A 19,644-nucleotide genomic window follows, 5' to 3' on the forward strand; every position below is an offset into this window, starting at 1 on the left:
CGCAGCCCTCCGTCCTGCGCCGGAGCGCTCGGGCTGGAAGAGGTGGGTCCGTGCCCCGTCTTTACTGATAATTTTTCCCTTGGAAGCCAGCTGGTGTCAACGCTTTCTTGGCGGTTACTTGAGTGTGCTTTAATCCTTACACGGGTTTCACCTCCTGCTGCAGCAGCTGAACGGGTGTGCAGGCTTAATAAAAGGCATCCACGCATCCAGCTGTGGCACATCTGTAAGGGGCAAGGGGGTGCAGAGGAGGGGCAGGACCCATCCATCCTTTCCAGGCTGATCACAACCCTCCCCTTCCCTGTCCTGCCTGTCCCACCCCGGCTCTCCCTGCCCAGCACCCAGACCCAGCGCTCGAGCTCCCGCTGCCCCTTACGAGCTCCATGAAGCCCGGGACACCGCATCCCCCTCCTTGGACACCACCTTCCCCATTTCGTCACCCGTCCTCCTGCGGCACTGTCAGAGCCTGTCCATGTCCCCCTAGGGCTGGCTCACCCCATGGGAGAGCAGAGTGGGACGTGGAGGATGGAGGGATGCCGCAGGCCCAGGAGGAAAGTGGCATGTGGCACCGGTAGGGGCTGGCTGTCACTACAGGGACATTTTGCAGAGAACCAGACATAATCAGCTCTCGTCAATGCAGTTTTATTTACAGCAGAAGGGACCCAGGCCTGGCCAGCTGCAGGCACCATGCTGGCCCGCGAGTCGGGGGCACCAGGGCCACGTTCCTCCAGGAAAAGGCCCTCGTTGCCAATGTGGAGCCAAGGCAAAGCGTCCTTGAAGAAAGCGAGACTCCGCGCTGTCACAGCGATGTCCCGCTCCAACGTGTGGAGATGTAGCAGAAGCCACTTCTCACACAGAAAGTCCATGCTCACATCTCTGCCTTCAAAAATGATGTAAATCCCCCCCCCACCACCACCCATCCCATGCCGTGGGACCAGCCAGGACAGGCAGAGCATCCTCTTTGCTCCGGCAGCACCGTGTTTTCTAATGGGAGAGATCTGTGCTGGAGAGGTCCAGCGAAGGACCAGCAGCTCTTGTGGGGTGTCATGGTTCAGCCGCCTCCTGCGGTGGCCTGGGCTCAGCACCGAGCCCCGCATCAAAGTCCTGGCCCTGCTGACGCACCCACCACTCCCGCAGCTCCTGGTACAGGTCCTGGTGCTCTTCCTTCCAGCACGTGAACTTCTCTGAGGTGAGCGTGACATCGTTGAGCAGCTGCTCCAGGACCTGCAGCTCCGTGAGCTTTGCCTGCAGAGAGGAAAGGAGATTTGGGGGATGCTGAGCACAGCCCAGGGCAAGGGCCGGAGAGGACCAGGGGCTCCCACCTTGAGTGTGCTCTGCAGGGCCCGCACCAGGTGCACCTTCTCGTTGATGAGGGGGTTCTTGTTGCGCTTGATGAAGGATTTGCGGTACTGCTCCTCCGTCAGAAACCGCTGCCGCCCGATGAGGGACACTCCCCCCTGCTTCAGGCACTGCATCAGGCTCTCGAGGTCCTCCTCCTCAGAGTCTAGGTGGCGAGAGGGGGCACCACAGCATACGAACAGCCCTGAACACCCGCAGGGTTGCCCTGCATGCAACCCTGTCCCAAGAGCATCCCAAATCCAAAGGGGAGACTGGGCCATAGATCAAAATGAGGGTGAAGACACCCTAAGATATGTCCCAACAGGCCTGCAAGGACTTGGATTAACCTCTCCCACCACCACATGCAGACAAAAGGTGGCCATGAGCTTGGTTAATGGAGATGGGGCTCCATCCAGCACAGGGCACAGACCACCCCGAGCACTTCGAGCACCTACCCATGGGCAAGTGGGACTGGTGGCTGCCCTGGGGGCTGCTGACTGCACTGCTGGGTTCGCCGGTGGCCAGGAAGAGCTGGGCTTTCTCCGGGGCATTTTGCAGCCTCCTCTTTGGCTGGAGGAGAGATGGGGCAGGAGGTGAGACAAGGATCTCCCCTCCTCAGGATGTCCCCTTTCCCACAGGGCCACTTACAGAGTGACAGCTGGGCCTGGGAGAGTCGTCATCTGGGTCCTCGGCTTCGGTCTCGCTGTAGCAGTCTGGAGGCAATGAGGGAGGATGGTGAGTCCGGAGGGCAGCAGGAAACCACGGCCTGGTGCCCCCAGAGGGGCAGAGGCCAGGCTGCCCCTCCAGCCCTCCCAGCTTAAGCATCATCCCATACCCCATCCCTCCCCTCAACCTCTCCTTGCCGGGAGAGGCAGTTCCCATGGTTTTCCCTCAGGACATGGGCAAAGCTCTTAGTGCTCCCACGCAGGAACCCATCCATGAGGCATCGCTGCCATGTGGACACCCTGGGTCCTTGCAGCCCCACAGCTCCCTGCAGGCTCCCCATCTCCCCTGGGGGGAACCGACCCCTTCTCCCACCTCCTGGACTGTCCTGGAAAAGGCTGCACTTACCTTCCTCCCTGTGCGGGACCGACTGGTGGGCCAACGTGTACTTCGTTTTGGCTGTTATCAGGTGACTGACCCACCTTGAGAAAAGACAGATGTATGGATGGTCACAGCCAGCCCGCTCCCCGCTGTGGCCTGAGCCACTGCAAACCACGGGATTGTGTTTCTGGGCTGCGTCTGTGGCAGGACCGGCCTGGGCATTACTCACATGCTCAGATCAGCCAGCGTTTCTGCGGCGAAGATGAAGGGCTTGTACTTCTCGTGGGAGAGCTGGAAAACACTGCAAGAAGGGTGAGGGGGCAGCTGCGTTCACTGCTGCTTCTCCAGGGTCACCCACGACCATAGGCAACCCTAAGCCCCCATCTAGCCTCCCCCATGCTGGCAGCCTTCCTGCTCCCAATCCAGCCTGCAGGCTTGGGTCAGGCTTTTCCCTGACATCGGAGATGCTCTGGATACTACTGTCGGCCACATCCCAGATACCACCAGAAACACAACGCACATCCCACGCCACAGCATAGCCGGTCCTGCCAGCACAGCCGCGACCCCCTCCAGCGCTGTGCTGGGACGGGCAGGTGGCACCCAGCAGGATTTGCCGGCACGTGCCCTTCGGAGAGCGTCCCACCCGCACCGCCATGGGGAGGTCTGTGGCGAGACAGCCAAGATGATGGCATCAACACCCACTCACTATTTCTTCTTCTGCTCCCGTGTGCTCTCCAGATCGTAGGTGGCCACGTTGATGAGACCCACGGCCTTCTCATCCTGCAGGGGAAACACAGCAAGGTCCACCACCGTCCACTGCTCACCGGCTTGGAGAGCCTGGCTGGCCCCACGCTCCTCTCCCAGCCGCCCGGGGTCTGGCCCCGGGAGCGAGGTCACCCGGTGGGCTCCACTCACATTGGGATGGTTGTACCAGTAGAGCGTGTGGCCTTTCAGCACAAACCAGCACCGCTTCCACTTCTGGGCCATGAAGCCCACGTGGTCCTTCTTCTTCAGGAGCCAGCCATCGCAGTCCACCCGGCCCAGGTCCCGGCACGAGACCCGCCGGCGGCTCAGCCTGGTCGCCACTCCTGCGGGAGGCAGAGGAGGTGGTGCCCAGCGCCCGCGGGCAGCCCCGGCCCGTGCTCCGCCGTCTTCCCGGGGACGGGGGGCGGCCACCCCTGCCGCGGCGGGGCCACGCAGCACGTCGGGGGATCTGAGGAGCTCACCTTTGGGCCTGCGGCGCGTCTCGGGGCTGCCCTGGGTGGAGAGGTGGAGACGAGCGGTTAGAGATGAGCGGGCAGGCGGGGAGGTGGGGGGGAGTGCAGCCGAGACCCCCACCCCGAGCTGCGCCTGCCGCCCACGGAGGGTCCTCCTCGTCTGGCTGCTTTGCAAACCCTGCGGCAGCGAGTTCAGCCCCCCGGCACGAGGCTTCTGCCTCGCCGCTCGGGCTGCACGCGACACCCGTCCTGTTCCCACCCCCAGCCCTGCCCGAGACCCCCCGGGTCTCACCTCACTCCCGGGGGCCGCCGGGGGGCCGAGGTCCACGGGGCCGGCGGCGGTGAGGGCGCCCGGCGGCGTGCTGCTCCCTGGCGCCGCGTCCTCCGAGGCACCTGCGGCGAGCGAGCCCGGAGCGCCCCAGCCTCCTGCGGCCCGGCAGCCGAGCGGCTGTATCTCCGCTCCGCGGGACCCATCCGTATCCCCGACGGAGCAACTGCTTTTTCTCCAGACGCCGTCCCCCACCCCACCCCGCTCCCTACCGTCCGCGAGCAGTCCCTGCAGGAGGTCCCCGGGCAGGCTGGCGGCTCGCTCGTCCTCCTCGTCGGTGGCGGGGTCCGGCGCCGAGTCGGGTCCCGATTCCCAGTCGGCAGCCACGCTGCGGGGAGAAGGGACAAATATCCCTCCTGTCGGGGCCGGTCCCGCGGCCGCGCCGGAGGTGCCAGCACCAGGTCCCGCGCCGCTCGCCCGGGCGCAGGCGTTTCTCTCTCCCCGGAAAAGCAGGGGAGGAGGGAAAGCGGCGACGTGGAGGAGAGACGAGGCACCGGCTAAACCAGCCCCTCTGCTTTTTTGCCCCAACAGGGAGATCAAGGCACAGCCTGGCGCCTCCAGCCTGGCCTCGGCCCCTTTGCCTCGGCCGGACGCGCCAGCAGCAGGCAACGGCTCTGCAAACGCCTTTCCATTCCGGGAGAGGAGAAGGGTCAGTTCTAAATATAGTTGCAACTCCTATTTAAATGTTACCAAGTGACTTAATTGCAAACAGAGCCTCTTTTTTTTTTTTTTTTGTTTTGGCCTTAAGACTCTCGGCAGCTTCCGGGGACGCTCGCGTGAACGTTACTCTCCGTCGCGGTGCTCCCAGCCCGCGTTTTCCACCCCGGGCGGAGCGGATGCTCCCGAACACCCGCTGGCTGCGCAGGGCCGGGGCGCGCGGGGCACCAGGCCCGGGGCTCACCTGGAGCTCAGCGACGCGGGGCTGCCGGGGCGCTCGCTGCTCCTGGCGCCGGCGGGATCCGCCGCATCCGAGCGGGCTGCCTGCGGGGCAGTGCGTCACTCCCAGCCCACGTCCCGCTTGGGGACGGTGCCCCGGGGCTTTGAGATGCTCCCAGCACCCCTGCCTACCTCCCGCTGCTGCCCAGTCTGGCGCTGGGGCTCTACTAGGGGCACTGGGATCGCTCACCTGCTGCCTGGCAGCCTGGGGGGAGCCGGGCAGGCTGGGGGGCACCTTCTTCAGCACCAGCGTGGCCCCGCTCGGCTTCTCCAGCAGCTTCTTTGCCAGGTTCACGGGCGTCCAGCCCACCTGCAAAGGGCACCGGCCACCGGTGGGACCAGCGGCCGCCTGCCCTGCGCTCGCCCCCCGTCCCCCCGCCGTGCAGAGGACACGTTGCCAGCAGCTCCTCCGGGGATGCATCCCTGCATCCCGCAAAGCAGCCGCTCCGGGAGACGGACTCCGCCGCACTCACCACGACCTGCTCGTTGACCTGCACGATCTCGTCCCCGGGCAGGATGGGGGGGCCGCGCACGGCCAGCGCCTGGGGGCAGAGGGGAGGCAGCGGGATGGGGCGCCGCGGTGGCTGCCCCCCGCGAAGCGCCCGAGGCGCTCGCACCGCCAGCTGAGCTGCGGCTGGGGGAAAGCAGCGGGGCTTTGCAAAGCCCGGCTTAAACATTAACCAGCCGGCCTGACCTTTTGGGCCATGCCGGGCGGCCGGCAGGAGGGAGCCCAGGGGCTGGTGGAAACACGGCGCGGAGCGGGGTTCCCGCTGCAGCCTGGCCTGTGCTCACTCGTGAGACGAGTTGCACGGGCTCAGCAGCGCCCAACTCACCTCCGAGGGGGTCCCAGATACGAAGTGCAGGCCGGAGCTGGTGGATGTGATCTCCAGGTCCTGCGGAGGGGGACGGGGAAGGGAGCCGTGAGCGGGGCGGCGGGCAGATCCGGGGCCGGGGCCACCAGGGCACTCACCAGCGTGGCGGTGGGCAGAGCCGGCGCCAGCCCCACGCGCTGCAGCACGGCCGTGCGGTCCAGCAGCTGCCCGGGGCTGCAGCCCACGATGCTCTCGCAGATGCCCACGATGTGCTGGCACTGGGGGCGACAGAACCAGGCTGAGCGGGGGGCGACGGTGCTGCCAGCCCCCCCCCCCCCCGGCTGCCCCCGGCCAGCACTTACGATCGTCAGGATCCGGCCATCCCTCTCGGCCGCTGGGCAGTCCTAGGAGGAGGCAAGGGGCTGAGCACAAGGGCCACCGCAGGCAGCGCTGGCTCCAGACAGCACCCAAGGGGTCCGGCCTGGGGGTCCCTACAGGTAGCCGAAGCCCCCCCAACACCAGCAGGGTGAGAGATCGCCAGGTCTCCTCTTCCTCCTCCCCGGACCCCACCGGAGCCGCTCTCCCGGCGCAGTCTGGGCCCTGCCGGCACCGTCCCAGCCAGGGTCCCCGCGGGAAAACCAGGCTCCTGGGGCAGGGGGGGACGGGCCCTGCGACCCCCTGTGCCGCATCCCCCATAACGCTGGGAGCCCTGGCGCTTGCACGGCTGCCTCCAGCACACACAGGCTTCGGATTCGGGAAAGCCCGGCTCATGCCCATCACCGGGGCCTCAGGGCAGGGCAGCCGCCCGCGGCACTCACCTCCTGCAGCGCCTCCGCCAGCTCGGTGCAGAGGAAGACGATGTCGCGGCTGGCCGAGTAGTCGTTCAGGGTGGAGAAGAGGTACCTGGAGGGCACGAGAGGGAGACAGACAGACGGATCAGGGCCGAGCGGAGGGTGCCCAGCACCCCTGGGTGCCCCAGGGGGGCCAGCGACGGTGCAAAGGGCTGCCCGCCCTCCCGGCCCCGACCTGTTGAGCCACGAGAAGAGCTCCTTGGCGGCCCCGACGAGCTCGACGACGCAGGCCAGCAGGTCGAGGGAGGGCGGCCGCGGCTCGGCCCCGGCGCCCGCCCCGGCGGGCTGCTCGCCCAGCACCAGGGCCTGCGCCCGGCCCGCCAGCGCCCGCAGCTTCTCCGCCAGCGTCCGCAGGCTGGTGCTCGCCAGCTCCTCGTCCTGGCGCAGGAGAGAGGCGCCGGGGCGGCAGGGAAGCGGGCGATGCTCGAGGATGCTGCCCGCATCCGGCCCCGGCGCGGGAGAGCGGGGACGCCCCGGGGAGAGCGGGGGCCGGCGGCACTCACCAGCGCCCGCAGCTGCTCCACGGCCTCCAGCAGCAGCTCCTGGTGGCCCACGCGCCGCACGCCCAGCGCCTCCAGCGCGCCCGCCGACAGCCGCAGCACCTCGGCCCCGGCCAGCCCCCAGGCCTCGAAGGGGTACCCCTGCACCGCCGCGTCCAGGCCTGCCCCGGGGACGCGTTGCCCTGGAGCTGACGGGGCGGCAGGGGGGACACACCGCGGGTCCCCCCGCCCCGACGGCCCCTTCGCCGGGTGACGCTGGCGGGAGCGGCGGTAAATCCCCGCGGGCGCAGCCGGGGCGAGCCGGATGCTGGGCACCGCCTCACCGTGGAATGAGTCTGCCGGGTCTCAGCCCATCCGGCACCGCAGCCCGGCTGCAGCGTTGGGGGGGGGGGCACGAGGCCCCCCCCCAAGGTTGGGAAGCGGCACCCCGCGCGCCCCACTCGCTCCGGGGGGTGAGAAGGGCCAGCGCCGTGACCCCCCCCCCAGCAGGCACGTCCCCCCACCACCGTCCCCTTCGCTGCCTCCCCGCAGCCGCCCCCAGGTCCCCGCCGGGGTGGGGGACGGCGGTGGCCCGGCCGGGGGCCGCTCACCTCGGAGCCAGGCGGCCGCCTGCGCGGGGCTCCAGGTGCCGACGGGCTCCATGGCCGCCGCCGCGGCCCCGGCGGCAGCCGGCACACCTGCGCCAGGTAAGGGCGGCCCGATTGGTGCGCCCGGCCGCCACTCCGCCGCGCAGCCCGCCCCCGCCGCCCAGCATCCCCCACCCCGGCCTGCTCCGCTCGCCCCTCCGGCCCCGACGGAGCGGGGAGAGCCCCGGCCCACCGAGACCCCCCCCCGCCCCGGCACCCGGGCCTCGGTTTCCCCGCTGCGGGGCGAGCGCCGACGCGCGCTGCCTCAGTTTCCCCGGCCCGCTCTCCTCCCTGCGGCCCCGCTGACTTATTTCCCCCCCGCGCTGGGCCTGAACCGCCGGGGACGGTGTCTGCGGCCACGTCCTGCGCTGCCGGGTGGGAGACGGAGGGCCGCGGGCACGCGCCTCCCCCCAGCTCCCGGCCCGCCGTGCCTTGGTTTCCCCCAGGCAGGCAGCACGGAGGGGAAGGCCGTCAGCTCCCAGGGTGGGACCCCCGCCGGGGGCGATTTCCCCCCCCCCTTCCTTCGCAGGTGGGGAAACCGAGGCACAGGGCGGCACACGCCGGGGCCCCGCGGCCAGCTCCGCCGAGCCCCAGACCCCGCTCTGGCTGGCCGGGAGCTGGCCTCTCCCGGAAGGTGCCTTGGCGGGGCCGTCCCCCCCTCGCCCGGCCGTGCGCTTGGGGGAGCAGCGCGCGCTGATCGCTGCTGACAGCTGCTGATGGGCGGCCGCGCCGCGCTGGGCGGCCGCACGGCGATTTCGGAGCCAGGGCGCAGGGCTGGCGGCCCCCGGCCGCGGCTCGGGTCAGGGCTGGACCCATGGTAGGGACTCGGCGGCAGGGGGGGTCCCACTGCCGGGGCCACGCGCGGCCCGACCCCGTTCCCGGACGACGGAGCCGGGGGGCCCCCGATCCAGCTGATCTCCGTGCGGGGCCATGCCAGCCGCGGGCCTTTCCTCCTGCCTCGCCGCTCTCCTCTTCCTCCCGCAGCTGCCCATCGCCCTTCCCCGCCGCACCATGATCATCCGCCCGAGACGCTTAACCCCGGGGTATTTTCGCCTGCTCCAGGTAAGGGTCGAGCTGGGCTGGGGCTGGGCACGTGGGGACCCCCCGGCACCGTGCTGCCCGCGAGCCCTGTCTGCCGCCGCGAGCGATGCCCGGCCGTACCCCAGCTCCCGGCCCCAAAGAGGGCTGGAGCTGCCTGCGAGGGTGCAGCGTTGGGTGCTGCCACCGAAGGCAGAGCCCAGCGAGCGGGCAGAAAGCCCAGCCCGAGAGCACCCTCGCGCCCCTGGCTAAACTGCATCTTTCTCCCTTAAATCCCTCCGCGTTTCTTCTGGGCGCAGCCAGGACATTCAGGGCACGGCCGTGGTCAGCGTACCCGGAGACGCGTGTCTTCGCGCAGCCCCCGGGCTAGCCCAGCGCGTGCCGGAGCGGAGCAGGGCCTGTCCCCGCTCCCAGGGCCACCGAGTCCCGTCCCCGGGGTGGTTTCGGGTCTCGCAGCGCTCTCCTCTCCTCCCGCAGATGCAGCTGGCAGGGTGGCGGGAGGCTGAGCCGAGGGACCGGCTGGTGAATCACCTGGCCCTGCTGCTGGCCGCCGTGGGGCTGAGCCTCTCCTACTACAGCGCCCGGCGGATGGCCGGCCCCGCCAAAGCCTCCCCGGAGCCGTGAGGCCGGGGAGCTGGCGGGCGCTGCCTGGCCCAGGGAACAGTCCCGGGCTCCAGCGACATCGCACCCCTCCCCGCTCTCTCCAGCCGAGCCCCAAGCTGGTGGCACGGGAGCTGCCGGACCCGCTCCGCTCACCAAGCCCTGGCTACGGGGAGCTGCCGGATGCGTCTCCTGACTCACTCTCGCCTCATAGCCCCTTCGTAGCCCGCTTACGCTGCATCCTGCCCTTCCCCTCCCTGCCTTGGCCTTTTGTTGCCCTGGAGCTGAGGGGACACGTTTGTCCCCCTTTTGGGAGCTAGGACAAAGGATGGAAAAGCCAACCCGATTCTGACTCCGATTCCCCAACAACACAAACCGACGCTGCGAGCTGGCAGCCAGGGTCACCTTCCAGCTCAAGAGCTGCCAGGCGCAGCCCAGGGACCCAATTTCAGGCAGTGGCAAGCTGAGCCCTAAACTGAGCCGCTGCCGAGAAGCCAGGATCCTGCCACCATGAGACAACCGAGCCTCAGTGAACAGAGACGCATGGAAAGGAGGGCCTGGGTGAGGCATTGGCCCCCCTCTCCCCACCCTGCTCCCGGGAGAGGGGCCCACGCAGCCCTTGCGCCTCGCTGGCAGCCGCACAGGGCTCCCTCCCCGAACCGGCGCAGGGGAACGTGCTGCCTCTGCAGTCAGGCCAGCTCCAATTAACAGCCGCTCCTCCCTCCCCGGGCGGCTCAGCCAGCAGCCCCACGTCACCAGCCGGCAGAAAAGAGGTCAGCGCAAAGCGCTGTTAGATAACAACAGAGCTGGGAGGGCTGGGACCAAGATCAGCCTCCGAGCAAGAGGCTGGGAGTGGAAACGAGGACACAGGGTTGGCTCCCATCGGAGAATTGCTGCCTGCGAGCAGGGGGCAGATGCCCCATCTCCCCACCAGGACCTTCCCACCTCTCCCTCTTGCACACCAAACCCCACACTGCTCCGAGCTGCTGCATGGAGCAAAGCTGCCCCTAGCAGAGAGTGTTTAGATACCAACTAGAGAACTAGGTTTAATTGCCTCGATAACCCTGGGGGGAAGAAATCTGGTCAGTCTGCATGCAAATAAATCTTTTCCTTCTGAGCAAAGCTGCACTGTCTCGCTGCCTTTCTGCTGCTACAGCTGAGCGCTCCCTCCTCCTGTGGCTCAGCAGGGGGGACAAACCTTTCATCTGTTGTTTTAGTGCCACAGTTGTATCAGTCAAACCTGTTCTGCAGGAATTTACGGCAGTCAGTGCCATTGCAACACGGAAGCGTTGCAAACATTGGAGTCGCATAGCAGAGAGAGGCCGAGCAGGGAGGCGCTGCCCTAGCAGGGGCGGGAGCACCCGACAGCCTGGGCGGCTGAAGCAGGATCCCTGCGCAGGAACAGAACAGCACTGGGCTGGGGGATACGCGGTAGGCACTGGATCACACTGGGTGCGCGGCCCCATGCCGCTGCTCTCTGGGGGTATGAAACCACTCACCAGGCACTGCGTTTTAGTGGGCAGAAGCCCGGAGGTGTCCCTGCTGGGAACACATTAGCGCCTGCCCCTCAAAGCGCACAGGGGATCAGGGCCCACTCTGGGAGCTCAAATCAGGCAGGGCCAGAAACACAAAAAGCTGCTTGCGATAGACCCAAGGGCTTGAAGAGCAGTTCGTTCCAGCACACAGTCCCCCAAAAGAAGCTCCTGTGCTGCACCTTCCACCAACGCGTTAGGATCCCCCTCACCGGAAGACAAACCAGAGGGAGCTTTACCTTCCTGTCAGGGCAGGAGAACTGTGACGAGGCCATTCCTACAAACTGATAGGCACTCTGGGAATATTTCACTTCCAAGGTTCAGGAAAAGTTTAAAATCGAGAGACTACCCTCAATCCAGAAGGGCAGCTGTCCCCACTACCTCAGCACTGCTCCAAGCCAGAGCCTGGACCACACTAGCAAAGAATTCTGCATTCAACACTGCCAGCCTGTTGATTAACATACTTTAATGGGTGACTTAGAGGTGTCAACCTCTAACCCAAGGAGAAGTATCTAAAATTGCTCTAAAACCAGAGAGATGAGTGCACAGCCATATAACATTTACACCAAGCTGCTGCTTGTCCCTTCCCCAGGAAGGGGAACACAGTCTGCTGTCAGGCACATAGTACACAAGCGCCCTCCCCAACGAGGGCATCCAAGGTCTCTCTGGCTGCCTTCTCCTCATTAGCTCTTCAGCAAGGAAAGCTGCCAGGAAAACTGTTGCTTCGTTGCTGGGAGGCTGGAAGAGAGCTCGTTTTCCTCACAGGGCTCAGTAACAAAACACCTTTTTTGCAGCACTGTAATAAGGGCAGCCCTGGCCCTCTAGTCCGCTGCACTCAGCTGGACGCCTCCATCTCGATTTCTTCATCGATCGGTTGGGTATGTACTTCTACCTTCTTTGGGGGGATGTAGGATCCCATTCCAGCCGCTCTCTCTGCCTCCTCCTGCGTGTACGGCTCCTCGCTCAGCTGTTTCAACCTGAAAAGAAGGCAGAAATTACTGTTAAACCACCCATGTGAGTTCTGATGTTCACCTGAATCTCCTTAAAACAAGCCAAACTCCTGTACAAACTGGCCCAGAACTGACACCACCAGCCTCACCCTGCCAAAGCTGGAGACAGGGCAGAGCCCTGTGGCTACAGGCGCAGCTCCGGGGATGGCACGAGGACCCACACGGGCGGCTCACAGTGCCACAGAAGCCCCCCCCCACACTTACCTTTTCTTGTGCACCTTGGACCTGAAGTGCTCCTTCATGCTGGTCAGATCTACGAAGTAGCGCCTGCAGGGAGAGACTGAGGGTGAGAGGAGCCCGAGGCAGGAGCGGGGCGGGGGACAGGGAGCGACAGCCAAGCCCAGCCGCCTCTGAGGGGCCCTCGCGTGAGGCAGCCGCTGCCCGGGCCCCAGCGGCAGCCCCCCCACTACCAGCCCACCCCGTCTTGGGGCGGCCTCCATCCCTTCCCGGGACAAACTACCGGGGTTAGAGCGACCCCTGCCCCAGACCGGCCCCCCCCACCCCCCGCGGCCGTTATCCGTTTCGGCCGTTACCCCCCCCCGGCCCGTGACGCACGCGCAGTGCAGGCAGTAGAACTGGGCGCAGCCCGGCAGGTCGGGGTCGGGCTCCTGCCGCAGCAGCCTGGCGGCCACCTCGGGCCTGAGATCCGCGTGGATCTCGTCCAGGTCCCGGCGGCGCCGCTTCGCCTTGCCCTGGCGGCCCAGGGAGCGGGCGCGGTGGGCGCCCGTGCGCCGGCTGCTCCGCGGCGACATGATGGCGGCGGCGGCGGCGGCGCCCGCTGATGACGTCAGCGCGCCGCACCGCAAGGAGAGAGGGGAAGGCGGCAGGCCCCGCCCCCTGCGGCGGCAGGCCCCGCCCACCCCTCCAGGCCCCGCCCCCGGCGCGGCCCCACGCGGGACTCGGTGCCCCGCGACCCGCCGCGCTGGGGGGGGGGGTGGGGGAGCCGGGCCCCAAACCCCGGCCCTGCCCGGCCCCGCTTGGTCCCCCCCCCCCGGCCCTGGCGCTTGCACCCTGCGGCGTGGCCGACCCCCGGGAGGGCCGCGTCCCCCCGAAACCCCCCGGCTCCCCCTGGGCTTTGGCCCCGCACCGGGGCGGCGTGGCCTGCTCGAAGCGCGGCATCACCTCGGGGACGGTTTGGGGCGCTCGGGGTGGGACCGGCCGCTGGTGGCGGCTGTCACCCTGCCGCTGTCACCCTGCTGCAGCCCTCGAGGCCAGGGGTGATGCCGGGGCCGGCCCTGCTCCAACCACTGCTGCGACGAGCTGGCCAGGGCTCAGCAGGCCGGGCCCTGCAGGAGCCGGGGCCAAGGGGTCCCGGAGCGGCCGCGGCGCTTATCGGGTGCCCCCGCGGAGCCCCGGGCAGAGGAGCCGCGCCGACCCGCCGGCCCCCAGCGATCGCCTTACCGCCCGCCCCGGGGAATCAATAATAGATGGGGAGCCGGGGTGCAGCGGGGAGGGGGCAGCGCCGTGCCCCCAGCGCCCGCGCTGCGGCCGGGCACCGGCCCCGGGGGGACGGGGCACCCCGCTGGGCGAGGGGCCCTGGGGTGCCGGGAGGGGGGGGTGGTCGGGGGCCAGGGTGGGAGGTTTGGGGGGGGCCGGAGCAGCTGCCCTCGCTCTGCCCACCCACCCCCCCCCGGCACCCGGCCCGGCTTGGGTTACTCTTTGTGCAGCCGAGGCAGCCCCTAAAATTTTAATGACGACACCGGATCCCTGGGGAGGGGGGGAGGCCCGTGACCCCGCTGCCCCCCACGCCAGCCCCACGGAGTGGGGGGGGGGGGGGGCAGCCCGGCCCGGGAACAGGCACACGGGGGCTGCCCGGCACCTGGGCGAGCGGCCGGCGCCTGAGCCCATCACCATGACTCAGGCCTTCTGGAGGCTCTACAAGTCCAAAGCGCTGCAGACGCTGAGCGGCGAGCGGACGGACGAAGAGGTAGGGCGGCGGGGCCGCGCGGGGACCCCAAAGCGGGGTCAGACCCCCCCCCCAAAAAAAACCCCTCTGACTTTGCCTCTGCGTTTCAGGCAGAGCCCCCGCAGCGGATGGAGGCGGCCGAGCCGCCGGAGGAGGCAGCCGGCCCCGTGGCCCAGCTGGCGCGCAAGGTGAGGGCGGCCGGGGGGCGGTGGGCCGGGGCGGGCGCCCCGGGGGGGGCCGCGGGCCGGGTGAGTGGCGCCATGCCTCGTCCGCAGGTGCAGGGCGCGGGAGCCAGGGGCTGGCAGACGCTCTCGGCCCTGTTCGGCCGCGAGGACGGACGCCGGCTGCTCAGCCCGGAGCCCGGCGCCGACCGGTAAGTGGGATCCAACACGCCGCCCCCCCCCCAATGAACCCCCCCCCTCCCCAAACCCCCTGCCGCCACCGGCTCCGCGTTGCTCCTTAATCCATGCGTCCATCCCGCGGGCTCCGAAACCCGACGGGTTGGGGAAGCTTTGCTGGGAGGGCTCGAGGGCTGGAGCAGGGGGACGGCGGGGGGGGGGAGAGAGGGGTCTCCGCCATCACCCCCCAGCAGCCGGAGGCAGTCGGGTCCCGGCGCCCTTCTCCGGCCCCGGCTCCCCAAGCGCCGACCGTCCCCCCGCTGTCTCCCCAGCCCGCTGTCCGCCTCGCCGGCCGAGCTGCCCCCCGCCAAGGCACCCGGCTTTTGGGACCTCTTCGCTTCCAAGTGGCAGCAGCCTGCGGCGTCGGATGAGCCGGAGCCGGGCGAGAGCCCCGGGGAGCCCGGCGACTTCGCGGGCGACGGCGGCTCCCGCCCCGGCCCGGCCGCCGACCTGCGCCAGCCCGAGGAAGGGGCCTTCGGCTGGGGTTTCCTGGCCGACAAACTTGCCGAGATCCGGAATAAAAATGCTCCCAAGGGCGACTAGAGCAGGAGCCGCCCGGAAGGACTTTCTGCAGCAGCGCGGGCGGCCGCTGCAGCGCTGCCCCGGCACCCCCGGCTCCCGCGTTGCCGCCTGCTCCGGACCCGGCCTGCCCCCCTTCCCCGACGCTGTTTCTACCCCCTCGGATAAGGGAGCCGGGTAACTCCGCGGCGGGCGTTTGCAGTGAGTTTTGGCCGGTCTCTGCCTGCCTGGAGGTGTCTGCACTAAAGACCTCGAGCTGCCCCTTTTTCCCACCGCCGCGTCGAGCTTTCTTCAGCCCTGCCCGCGGCCGCCCCTCCGGGGGGCCGGGGAGCTGCCCCCGCGCCCGGCACAAACCGCATACGCAGCCGGGCTAAAAACACAGCCGGGTTTATTGAGCATTGCCCCGGTCCCGCGCAGCCCTTTCCCCTTCGGATCCGGTGAGCCCGGCGGGAAGCGGGGGCCGGGCGGGCGCTGCCCGCAGCGGGGGCTCGGGCTCTGCCCGCCCCCCCGGACCGGGCCTGGCTCCACGACGCCGGGGCTGCTGCCCTCTCCCGCCACCCTCCGCAGGAGCTGGGGAGCGCCGAGGAGAGGCCGAAGGAGGACCTGGCGGGGGGGAAACCCTTCCTCCCCCGGACACCCCCATCACACTCCTCCGAGCATCCACACCCCCCAAAACGCAGCCCTTTCCGGGCTCAGACCGGTCTCCAAGGGCATGAAACCATGTGGCCAACGGGGGCCAGCCCGCAGTGCCTCAGTTTCCCCATGGGTAGACCTGCTGGCTCTCCCGGCCAGCCGCGGCCTGGCACGGCCGCCGCCGGCGCCACGTCCATCCGGCACCGCGGGCCGTATGCAGCCGGCACGGGGCCGGCCGGGGTCTCCCCGTCGCCGGTCGGGTCGCCTCTCCCTCCGCCAAGGCCCCTCAGACGGTGGACTCCTTGGCGGCCGCCCAGGCTCGCTGGCAGCCGTAGAGCCACTTGATGACGCGGGCGTTGCGCTCCACGACGGAGACGGCCGAGCAGAGCCTGGCGCCCGGCTCCTCCTCGCCCGCCTCCCCGTCCTCCCCGCTGCCCCGCGACGCCCGGCCCAGCTCCGACTCGCACGAGCCCGGCGGCCGGGCCGAGGCCGCGTCCCAACCCGCCGGCCCAAACCGCTCCTGCCCCAGCACCTCCACCAGCGCCCGGTCCAGGCCGCAGTAGTTGAAGAATCGCTCCTTCTCCGAGAGCGGCAGGGAGACGCGGAGCCCCAGCGGCTGCTTGCCAGGGCCGGGGGAGGCCGGCGGCGGCGGGCGGCCGCCGGGCAGCGGGACGATGCCGCCGCTCGCCCCCTGCGTCCTCGCCTCCTCTTTCTCGGCGGGCGCCCACAGCATGGGGGTGTCGGGGCTCTGGGGGGCCGCCGCGGGGGAGCCGGGGGGCTTGTCTCGGAGGGGTCCCTGGAACAGGCGCCTCACCAAGCCGTAGCCCTTAGCGTTCTCCTTGTTCACCACCGGGCAGTCCCGTTTCTGCCGGTAAATGATGAGCGAGTCGGGTCTCAGCAGGCGCTTGCCGCTCCCCCCTCTCCGCGACACGGGCGACTGCGGGCACGGCGGCTTCCTGGGGCCGTCCCGGCTCAGGTCTGAGGCCTGGCAGAGCTCGTGACACTGCTGGAGAGCGAGGAGGCGCCGGCCGCGGGGGGAGAGCCGGGGCGAGCAGCCCAGCAGCGCCGGCTCCTGCCGGCTGTTGATGACTTGCTGGGATTTGACGTACTTGGCCTTGTCGGCCTCGAGGCGCTCCACGGCGCTGGGCGCCCGGACCCCGCTGCCCCCCTGCATCTGCTCCCGCAGGTAGTCGGGGCCCCGGTTCAGCAAGCCCAGGGGCGAGAGGCGGCGGCCGGGGGCCGCCAGCCCCACCTCGCTGGAGGCGCAGACGGCCGGCGGCGGGCTGCCGAGGGGCACCATGGCCCGCACCCGGCTCCGGCAGGGACGGCGCCGGCTCCTGCCTCCCGGGGGGTCGTCCCACCCCTGCTTTGCTCCCGCGTTCGGCTCCGGCCCTGCGAGGAGAGAGGAGAGACGGGGTTAGCCCGGAGGGAGGCAGCGGCCCCGGGGGGCCGCCGGGGCTCTGGGGTGGGCGGCGGGCAGGAAAGGGGCCGGGAGCAGGGCTCTTCTCGCCCCTCGGCCCGGCGGACGTGCCCTGGGCCGGCGCGGGAGAGGAGCCCCTGCAGCCCTGGCCGCCGGCAGGAACAATGGCGGGCAGGAAGAGCGAAGCGCCGCGCATCCGCCGGCCTCGCCGGCGTCCCGAGAGCCGCTGCAAACAGGAAAAAATACGGCAGCCGGCCGCCTTATCTTTACGAGCCCAGGGGACGGCGGAACAAAGCGCGGCCCCCGGCACGCAGGAAAGCCGGCGAGCGGCCCCGGGCGCCTCCGAGCGCGCCGGCAGCGGGACAGGGGCCGCCGGGGCGTTTTGGCTCGCCTGGGTTTCCGTGCCCCCCGCCGCGCTGGCCTGGCCTGCGCTCCGCTCCCTGCTCCGCTTCCCTTTTCGGAAAGGGAAACAAAGGAGTTGGGGGCAGGTTTATTTTAAGCGGTGCCCGTCCGCGGCAGAGGCGCGACGCCGCGGCTCCTCCGTGGCCGTCTAGCGTCGCCTCCCCGCGGAGGAGGAGCGGCCGCGGCGCCGGGGCGCTGCCTCCCCATCCCACGGGACGGGGAAGCCCGCGGTCCCCCGCGCCGGCCGGCTCCCGAGCCAGCATCTCCTCTCTGCTACCCGGGATGGAAGACACCTCTGCCGGCTCGGTGCTGTAACCGGATTCACGGCGAGGGTCATGGAGCCAAGGGCTTTTATGAGCCCCCGGGGGCTCGAAGGCTCTTCCTGAGCTTGAGTCGAGCATCCGTCCCGGGAGAGAGAGGACAAAGCCGGGAGCGAGCCGACAGGAGGGCAGTATGGGACCAGGGCCATAAATCGGGGTGGAGGTGACGTGCCCAGGGCAGGGGGCCTGGAGTCTGAGCCAGGGGCTGTAAATGCCCAAAGCAGATGGTTTTCTGGGAACAGAGAGGCCCAAATGGCGGCAAAGAGCCGCCCCCGGCGCCTGCGGCTAACCGTGAACCAGCCCCGACTCCGGGAGTGGCAGTCTTTCGCCCCACAGACACCGGGGGCGGTGATGGGGACACGGAGGCTAACGAAACAGCCAACAGCCCGGGAGCTTCCTGCATCCGCATCTCAACGCGCACAGCACACCAGCTTCAGTGCTTCCTCCATGTCCATTTTACAGGTGGGGAAACTGAGGCGGTGCGTGATTTTTCTGGTCCCGTGCTCCTAGCGGACACGCTCCTGAGCCTCTCCCCAGTTTCAGACAGAGCTGGTTTTCTGGGGCGGTTTGAGGCAAGCTGCCACCAGCACACGGTCCCGTCACCCGCTGGCTTCGCCCCAAGCCACGACGCCTGCACGCTCCTTGACCCCTGCCCCAGCTCTGTGCCCCACGCCGTGATCCCTGCCCAGCCGCTGGGCTGGGGATGCTCTCGCTCACCTGGGCCGCGCAGGGATGCTCCTGGCCGGGCAGAGGATGCTCTCGCTCACCGGGACCTCCGCAGGGATGCTCCTGGCCGGGCAGAGGATGCTCTCGCTCACCGGGACCTCCACAGGGATGCTCCTGGCCGGGCAGAGGATGCTCTCGCTCACCGGGACCTGCGCAGGGACGCTCCTGGCCGGGCAGAGGATGCTCTCGCTCACCGGGACCTCCACAGGGATGCTCCTGGCCGGGCAGAGGATGCTCTCGCTCACCGGGACCTGCGCAGGGACGCTCCTGGCCGGGCAGAGGATGCTCTCGCTCACCGGGACCTGCGCAGGGACGCTCCTGGCCGGGCAGAGGATGCTCTCGCTCACCAGGACCTCCGTAGGGATGCTCCCGGCTGCTCTCTGTCCGTTCCCGTTCCAGTCCCTCTGGCTGCCAGCAGCAAACTGAGACCGGCGCCGGCAGGAGCCTCATATACACCATAAGGAAGAGCCACCCTGTTAACCCCTTCTGTCCCGGCCCCGTCATTAACCCGCTCGGTGCCACGCACCCCGCCAGCATTGACCCTTCCAGCCCCTCTGCTCTTACACAGCCACAATTAACCCCTGCTTTCCCTGTGGCCTCTGCCACATGCTCCATCTCGCCTCTCCCAACCCTCCTCCTCTCTCTTGCTCTTTTCTTTTTTACCTATCCAGCATCCTGATTTAGGGGCAGGCTCCTCTCTGCTCCTTCGGGGGCCCGTAGCAGAGGTGTTCACCTCCTCACAGCTGGGGCATGGGCTCTCCGTCCACCCCAGCACACGGAGCATCAAGAACAGGACAGCGAAACCACGTTCTCTCTGGCGACTCCTCATTTTGCATCTCAGTCCTGAGAAGGTGGGTCCAGCTTGAGAGTGGGAGCCCACCGTGATCCCCAGGGATCCCGTCTGGAGAGCATCCTCCTGGATGAGCCCTTGCCTGCCCAAGGGCTTTATGGGCACCCTCACTTTCAAGCCCAGACCCCAAACCGGTGGCTGGCAAGGGAAAAGGAGCAAAGAAAGGTCCTTCCAGCACCTTCCCCATCGGTGGTGAAAGGGTCAAAGCGAGCTCTGGGCCAGGCAGGTTCCTGCCTCCTCTTCCTCCGGGAAGGGCTGTAAATTGCAGGAAGCCACAAGCGACTGGAGCCAACCCAGGGGTTATTTTTACCTCTGCCCTCTCCCCTTCCCAGAGAGCTGCATGTTCCTGCAGGGAAACAGCCCTCCAGCTCAGCACACTGCTCCCCCCACCTCCCCATGCCTGCCGAGGGGCCGCAAAGGTCTGGGGCACGGGCTGGGGGGGGCGAAGGCTTCAGCCCGCTCCCAGCTCCTCGAAGCCCTGGCCCTCATGGCGCAGAGCCCAAGGAACCCCTGAGCACTCCCTGCGGACCCATCGGCTTCACTTGTCCCCCTTGCAGCTGGGTATAACCCAGCCTGGGCTGCAAACCTGTGACGGGTGCTTGTCACCATCCCTGGCTTTTGTCCCTGGCTTTTGTATGGCT

The 19,644-nt window shown here is 68.7% G+C and overlaps 4 protein-coding genes across 8 annotated transcripts; 1 reads left to right on the forward strand and 3 right to left on the reverse strand.

Annotated features, from left to right (window-relative positions):
* Window positions 1-619: 619 nt before the first annotated feature.
* Window positions 620-7,692, reverse strand: CNKSR1 (connector enhancer of kinase suppressor of Ras 1). Of its 2 annotated transcripts, none has more exons than XM_068917573.1 (21): window positions 7,614-7,692; window positions 7,027-7,184; window positions 6,699-6,901; window positions 6,491-6,575; window positions 6,035-6,076; window positions 5,831-5,950; window positions 5,694-5,753; window positions 5,334-5,402; window positions 5,051-5,170; window positions 4,826-4,905; window positions 4,137-4,252; window positions 3,889-4,022; window positions 3,606-3,636; window positions 3,295-3,467; window positions 3,086-3,159; window positions 2,609-2,680; window positions 2,407-2,480; window positions 1,984-2,048; window positions 1,791-1,905; window positions 1,320-1,501; window positions 620-1,242 (listed from the first exon to the last, which is right to left on the reverse strand). In XM_068917573.1, the coding sequence occupies exons 1-21, from the start codon at window positions 7,663-7,665 to the stop codon at window positions 1,042-1,044; spliced, it is 2,226 nt and encodes a 741-aa protein (XP_068773674.1). In that variant the 5' UTR covers window positions 7,666-7,692; the 3' UTR covers window positions 620-1,041. The 2 variants fall into 2 exon arrangements, with proteins under 2 accessions (XP_068773674.1, XP_068773673.1); XM_068917572.1 differs by having other exon boundaries at window positions 7,027-7,211; window positions 7,614-7,680.
* A 3,569-nt stretch (window positions 7,693-11,261) lies between these two features.
* Window positions 11,262-12,677, reverse strand: ZNF593 (zinc finger protein 593). The gene is made up of 3 exons (XM_068917388.1): window positions 12,385-12,677; window positions 12,034-12,096; window positions 11,262-11,796 (listed from the first exon to the last, which is right to left on the reverse strand). The coding sequence occupies exons 1-3, from the start codon at window positions 12,579-12,581 to the stop codon at window positions 11,655-11,657; spliced, it is 402 nt and encodes a 133-aa protein (XP_068773489.1). The 5' UTR covers window positions 12,582-12,677; the 3' UTR covers window positions 11,262-11,654.
* An 856-nt stretch (window positions 12,678-13,533) lies between these two features.
* Window positions 13,534-14,912, forward strand: C23H1orf232 (chromosome 23 C1orf232 homolog). Its single transcript, XM_068917390.1, has 4 exons — window positions 13,534-13,756; window positions 13,846-13,923; window positions 14,011-14,108; window positions 14,406-14,912. Exons 1-4 carry the CDS (start codon window positions 13,682-13,684, stop codon window positions 14,674-14,676), a joined length of 522 nt encoding a protein of 173 aa, XP_068773491.1. The 5' UTR covers window positions 13,534-13,681; the 3' UTR covers window positions 14,677-14,912.
* Window positions 14,913-15,023: 111 nt separating this feature from the next.
* FAM110D (family with sequence similarity 110 member D) lies at window positions 15,024-19,622 on the reverse strand. Of its 4 annotated transcripts, none has more exons than XM_068917288.1 (4): window positions 18,817-19,622; window positions 18,145-18,369; window positions 16,395-16,677; window positions 15,024-16,150 (listed from the first exon to the last, which is right to left on the reverse strand). In XM_068917288.1, exons 1-4 carry the CDS (start codon window positions 18,825-18,827, stop codon window positions 15,572-15,574), a joined length of 1,098 nt encoding a protein of 365 aa, XP_068773389.1. In that variant the 5' UTR covers window positions 18,828-19,622; the 3' UTR covers window positions 15,024-15,571. The 4 variants fall into 4 exon arrangements, with proteins under 4 accessions (XP_068773389.1, XP_068773387.1, XP_068773386.1 ...); XM_068917286.1 differs by having other exon boundaries at window positions 18,145-18,471; XM_068917285.1 differs by having other exon boundaries at window positions 18,145-18,598.
* Between the last annotated feature and the right edge of the window lie 22 nt (window positions 19,623-19,644).

This window comes from Struthio camelus, chromosome 23 (assembly GCF_040807025.1).
Source record: "Struthio camelus isolate bStrCam1 chromosome 23, bStrCam1.hap1, whole genome shotgun sequence".
In the NCBI taxonomy this organism is placed as follows: domain Eukaryota; kingdom Metazoa; phylum Chordata; class Aves; order Struthioniformes; family Struthionidae; genus Struthio; species Struthio camelus.